The sequence below is a fragment of the Bidens hawaiensis genome, unplaced genomic scaffold, assembly GCF_021521415.1.
Source record: "Bidens hawaiensis isolate Kalapana, Puna unplaced genomic scaffold, B.hawaiensis_p1.1 tig00041597_1, whole genome shotgun sequence".
Lineage (NCBI taxonomy): Eukaryota > Viridiplantae > Streptophyta > Magnoliopsida > Asterales > Asteraceae > Bidens > Bidens hawaiensis.
This window is the reverse complement of record NW_027497344.1, coordinates 37953-44824: the sequence shown is the minus strand read 5'-3', so window position 1 is coordinate 44824 and position 6872 is coordinate 37953. Positions and strand designations below refer to the sequence as shown.

At 34.8% G+C, this 6872-nt stretch overlaps 1 protein-coding gene across 1 annotated transcript; it reads right to left on the bottom strand.

Annotated features, from left to right (window-relative positions):
• Positions 1-752: 752 nt before the first annotated feature.
• On the bottom strand, positions 753-5862 carry LOC143592960 (ubiquitin receptor RAD23d-like). The gene is made up of 10 exons (XM_077072731.1): positions 5760-5862; positions 4470-4631; positions 4347-4394; positions 3361-3543; positions 3098-3256; positions 2893-2967; positions 2763-2810; positions 2564-2670; positions 2409-2487; positions 753-1043 (listed from the first exon to the last, which is right to left on the bottom strand). The coding sequence occupies exons 1-10, from the start codon at positions 5823-5825 to the stop codon at positions 927-929; spliced, it is 1044 nt and encodes a 347-aa protein (XP_076928846.1). The 5' UTR covers positions 5826-5862; the 3' UTR covers positions 753-926.
• Between the last annotated feature and the right edge of the window lie 1010 nt (positions 5863-6872).

Sequence of the window (6872 nt, the reverse complement as noted above, 5' to 3'; positions counted from 1 at the left end):
TATCGTTCGAAAAAAAAACCAATAATAATTATCACCAAATAAGATAAAATGTTTTCATCAGGTTATCTTTAAACAAAGATTAAAAATGAAAATATTCAAAACAATCAAATGAATAAAAAACCACCTCATCTGGTGATGGTGATGATGGTCATCGATTTCAAAGGGTACTGATCGTAATGGTTTCTCACGACGTGATAAGCGGCGGTGATGGCAGGAGAGGTCGGCGGAGAAGGACGGTTTACCTTCTCAAAATCAGATTCTTAGATCTATGCTTCGGTAGCATATCAGGGTCTGGCATTAGAAGACGGTAGCTGAAGATCTACCTTGTTTCAGCTGAAGTTGGGGTTTTTTTTCTCATCTTTTTAGTTTTGATGGACCGAATCACAATGCATATGCTTGTCCTTCTTTTAGAGAGGGTTTTTCAGATGGGGTCTAGGATTTTCAAGCAAGAGGGGCTGTTTATGGAAGATTGAAGTTGACGGTGGTGGTGTGGTGGGATGGTGATGGTAGCCGGATACCGAGCTTATTCCTGATCGCAGCTACTAACATCACAATCTCAGCCCATGTCACAACATCCTTGTCTATTCCTTTTGGTTAATACTTATACTATACATGTATTTATGTCATTGTGTTTTGCACTCCTGCAAACTAATCCATTTTAACGTACAAAGCCATTACACAAATGAAAAGGCAAGCGCCATCCCTCTTGATGAAGAGACCACATCACTATTGTCATACATAGACAAAATATGAAAGTCCAAAATACAAGACAGTTACGAATTAAATACGAGACGATAGAATCTGGTTACAATCCAATTTTGGTCTTTCCCGACATTCCATATTTCCACATCGCGGAAATAATAAAGAACCCAGAAAAATAACCACCGGGATCGATTACTTACCATTTCATCATTCAACACTAATACCTAGTCTTCAAATTCATGGATGTGATCTAAAAGATAATTGGCTGCCAGCTCTTCGTTCTTGTTGCACGCGAAAAACACCTCTAATACTAGTGCTCTATCAAATCCCATTGCTTCAAGCTGAAACAAAACTCAAAACCATTACTTTACTTCCAAACCGTTTCCATTTTGATAGTTTTAAAAACGATTGATTGTTATCCATACAAAACATAAATAAAATATATATTCAAACCAAAATTTAAATAAAATATATATACCTACAAAAAACATGACAAATATCATATATATCCAACATTCCAACCTAATTTTAAATATCTTATATAACTTTAAAAGTGCCGGAAGGTTAATCAGGCATCATGTGGTGGTGTTGATGGCCGAAAGACAAGGGTACATGCACCAGTCAGCATCTGTCCCAATGGTTGAGTGTTATGTGCCTTATGTGCAAGGCTTGATGCAAAACTACTATCGAGCTGGGGGTCCCATCGAAAGCAGCCTCTCTATTCCTACGGGGTAGAGGTAAGGCTATCTACATCTTAACCTTCTCAGACCCTACCATAGCTTTGCTATTTGGTGGGATTTACTGAGTACGATGATGATGATGAACCCTCTAATTAATAGAAAAACAAATATATTTATTTTAATATATTTAAAAAAAAGGTCTGATTCATTGTAAAAAATTGAGCCAATGGAAAAAAGTAAAGAACAAAAAAGCAATAAAAAGAGGACTTAAAAAATGGTTAAAAATGAAATTTTAAAGCTTTAAGAGTAAATGGATGGGGGTACGTATCCTCATTAAAAGATTGACGGGGTACACATGGTCTCACCCTTCTATGAAATAAGTTAAAACGGATATATGATATTTTGATTATACAAACTTGGTGGACATACCCTCATTAAGAAAATAGAGGGGGTGCGCATGCTCTCATCCTTTTATGTGTGTGTGTGTGTATAGGGGTGAGTTCATTGGGGAACTCCTAAAAAGTGGAGAACTAGGGAACTCAATCTTACACCATCCATCTAATCTTATGGTGCACCTTTTGTGTTCTTTGATCCTCTACATTTCTAAAGAACTCCAAAAGATTTGGAAACCTAGCATCCAATCATTTTATATATTTGATATTATTTGTGGGTAGTATTAGGTAATATAATTATGTGCAATTTTTCTGTTCTAAAAAACAAAACAAAAATTATATGCAATTTTGTAATTACACATGTAATTGTAAGTTACATATGTGGAATAGCTAAGTTATCAATATGTGTAAAAACCATTTACATACATATAATACATTAATACATAACAAAACAACCCTTAAATAATATAAAATACATAAAAATAATACATATATGATTGGTGATAAGAGTTCCAAAAATTCTTAAATGATTTGGAAGTTCAGAATGAACCTCATCCTATGTATATGTATTTAATATTTGATTGGGATGTATACGAAATTATCCCTTTCGAAAATACAGGAAAAGAAGACTCACACGTTCAATGGCTTCCCGTTCCTCGGGTGTAACAGTCACCGCTTGTGGCATTGCTGCAGCAAGATCTCCAAGTGCATTCCTGAATTTTGCCTCTATTAATAACCAAAAGTAGAATCGACCGAGTACATAATATATCGAATTATAATAAAACATACTCTCCGCCTTCAACGGGCTCATTGATCAAACGAAGAAAATCAGCTTGATGCTCTTGAATGAGCCTCACCAAGTGAGGATTTTGCTTCCCCAGCTCTTGCAGCATCGGCTGTCAACATCAAAATCATAAGCTCATAACGCGCCAACATCATACATAACATTATTAATTACTCATGTGCGCATTGAAAAAAAATGTCATACCTGCAAGATTTGTGGATTCGCTTGCACCATGGCTCGAAGTGCTTGAAACTGAAAACAAGAAATTAGTTGGTTATCTATTTGATTTTGTGTTTGTGTGTGTGTTGGGGGGGGGGGGGTGCTGTGTGAATACCTGTGGACTGTTTCTGAGAAAATCAAGGTTTCCAGCTGCACCAGCGGGAGCATTAGCACCCATGTCAGGAAGGCCCTAAGTCAAATGTAATGTAAGAAGTTTAAGTAACACTTTTCTGAATGCCAGTTTGACACTTTGACCCGAACTCAGTTTCACTAGAACAGGTTTTCACCCGACTGAACAGATTGACTAGTCAAAGAAATACCTGAGGAAAGAGATCCAACGGACTTGCATTCGGTCCAGTTGAAGGCACAGCTGCAGGCTGTGTAGCTTGTGCAGGCTGAGCTGGCGGGTTCACAGCCTGCACACCTGGCACTGGTGAAGCTCCTGCAGCTGGTGGAAGTTCAGCTGGCTCAGGAATACCCTGACATAATATACATAATTGTTATAAATTATCTACTGAACGTTCAGTTTCATAAATACTAAAATAAAAAAGTACCAAAAAAATAGGGTAAGAAAAGAATTTACAGAATAAAGATACTCGACTGCTCTTTCTGGGTTGTTAAAGGCAGCTCGAAGAGCACGAACAACTGTATCGCGATCCCAGATTCCACCACCCATATCAAGAATATGCTGGATTGTACCATCCAAATTGCTTCCAGCAACAAGGTTTGATGCTGCTTGATCATATACATTCTCCGATCTATAATAAAACCATCACTAATATATAAGTGTTTATTAAATTGATAATGCGATTAGAATATAAGAATTTTAATATCCCGTCTTTTGGAGAAATACTAACGTCAAACCACAAAAACATAAATATAATGCTTACAATTGAATCAGACCCAATCAAATAAAACATAAAAATGTGAATTCGTATCAAAACCAAAATCTATAGAAATGAATACCGGTAGGTGTATCAATGTTAAATGAAGACCGATAGTTGTTACTATTGTTTGGTCAATATCGGTCCGGTTTGTTTCGTCTAGGTACCAGCACCTGGTATAGTCTACAATACTACAAAATTGCTTTATTTCATATACAACTCCATTTCTAATAAAATTATATCGGAACGTAGGAAAAAAACAAATTATCAAAACTGTGTATTTGTTTTTTATTTCTTTCAAAAAAGTTACAGAAACGGAAGTTAGTACTTAAAAACGTATATTATCTATAGCATAAGAGGTGAAGCTGAAACTTGAAGAAAACTAAATGAATGCCACATGGCAAATTTTAAGTGGCTTAAAATTTACTATTCATCACTCACAAAAAAAGTTGGCAAGTTGTATGCATATATAATTGTATTTTGAGTAATATTTAAATGATAATTTAATTAATATATAGCTATACAAAAAAAGTAGCAGCTTAAGCTTACCGTGTCACAGCTGGAGGAGGAGCTTGAGTGGCAGCTGGCGCAGGTGCCTACATGGCATGGCAGGTTCAAACCGTTCAATGCATATGACACACAAACTTCAGCACCAATAATAAAAGTTAAAAAAATAAGTTAATACCTTAGGGGCAGTTGCGGCTGTTGACGTTTGGCCAGTGGGTGTCTTATTCTGTATTCAAAGTTGGAAATAAATTAGAAAATAATAATATTTGGGTGCCTGGAGACAAAGGGAATTTGATATTACCTTAGATAACATAATGACGAGAAAAGAATTTTCTGCAACTTTGTTCTCTTCCAAGGTAGTGGCATCTTTAAGCACTTTGCCCTGATGGATAAGCATCTGTTGTGCAGCAGGATAAACATCTGATCCTTGAACGGTTTCTATATTTTTCTTCACATCAGCAACCTGCATGAATAATAATCACACTATCTTACCACCATGTACACAGCTTCAATCACATCAAACATGTTAACAAAAGGGGTGTTTTTATTGCAACCATTCATAGTATTCAAATAATGCAAATCTATAATCATGCACAAAAGGGCCAATGATGAAAGAAAGTGTGAAGGGTGTTTAACGGTTGCATACTGTAGGCATCCTCATAATGCAACAAAGTAAATAAGTTGGTGTTTATTTGGCATAAAAGACCACATCTTTACAATGTAACCAATTATATTCCACAAATACAAATAAAAAAAACACATTTCATATTCCAATTTGATGCGTACATAAAATCCAATATTTTTTAACGAATATCCTAATCATAGTAGAATACTATCCAAATCATGTTAACACAGCTTTCTACCACCTACTTTAAATACCAATTGGGTTAACATTGACCCATAGTTATCAAAAGCGTTAGGCGCACAGACCTCGCAAGTGAGGGATTAAGGAAAAAAAAAACGCACTTAAATAAAAAAAATTCGCATATGTTATGTAGTAGAAAAATAATACTTTTCTTCATAAAAAAATAGACAAAAGCTATTATATAACACTTAACATCATCTAATAGTACCAAAAGTTCTGAAAGAGTCGAGATTTAAATGTAATTCCAAAACTTAAATTACAAAATGTTCAAGAATAAAGTACGAAAAGTTCAAAACATGAAAACCAAAAGTTCAAATTGATCATTGTTGATCCGTCATCAATGCCAATAGAGGTGCCGTCAACTTCAAGATGTGATGGCCTAGGAACTAGAAGCGCATATCGACAGCTGGAACAATCAATAATTAAAGTAATTTCCCTAAACATGACCAGAAGTGAAGTGCATGCTTTATCGACAGCTGATTACACATTTCACATCATCAATAAAATTAAAAACCAAGTAACCTACCAGTGTATTATCGACCAGCCAATTACAATCATATCATCACAGCTCACAACAACCAATTTCCCAATAAAATTCACAGCAATTCAAAGTTAATTGAAATTCTGAATCTTAATGAATTGAAGACAAAACCATAATGAATTAGAAACACACGATTCGACTGGATTGGATTAAAATAAAAAGGAATTGAAATGAGAGTAACCAACCGTGTCTTCTGGTGTGACTTGGATTTCAAAGTGGGTCCCCTTCAACGTTTTCACAAAAACCTTCATCTTTCAATTAATTGATTTGTGGTCTGCAAGGATAATCAATAATAACAACAAGTCAAATAATAATAATAATAAGCAATTGAACGAACCCCTAATCGGAGATTATTATTATTATTATTATAATATAATAAGAAAGAAAGAGAGAGAATGAATATGCATATACATACTGATTGTCTCTGTGTGTATAGTTACGGTGGGACGGATACCCCTTTCTCAAGCCAACGGAGGGAGGCTTACCAACCCAGGTTTTCGCGAGCTACTAATTTTGTTAAAACTATTTTTACAAATCTTAATAATTAACTCTCTATCCATTCTCATATTTTTTAACCTAATTTTTTAAATATGGATACTACATGGATCATTACCCATTCACTTTATTTGTTATTCAAACCTCTTATCTTTTATCCATCAAACCTAGATCCCAAATATCTCCCAACTCTATCACGTATGCCTTTGCATCGGCCCTCTCCATGACCTCCACCACCACCCCAAGTGCCGGCAACGAAATAGACCCTCTCCGCGGCCACCACCATTACTACCGCCCCTCTCCACTATATCTACTATATATATACATATACGACGCAGCGGTGGACCTCAAAACCCCTAAATCTCTTTCTATCATCTTCACAAGGTAATATTATTATTATTATTATTACTCCCTCCATCCCATTATAAGTGTCCTTGTTTGACTTTTCAAGTCTTTATTTTGCAACATTGATCGTATATATATTTTTTTCGTGTCATATAATAATTGATGAAAATTATATCAATGTAAAATACATTTAAAACTCAATCCACTTATATATTTTACATCAAGTATTATATAACACAAACAAAAATATTGTCGGTCAAAGTTAAACAAGAAAGACTTGAAAAATCAAACTAGGACACTTATAATGGGACGGAGGGAGTATTATTATTATTAACTCTTTTGATTGAATTTTGATATTAGATTGATTGAATGTTTAGGTTTAATATGTTCAATTTGAGATTTGTGTATTAATTAGCTGTTTACAGATCATGTGTATTTGATATTATTATTATTATTAT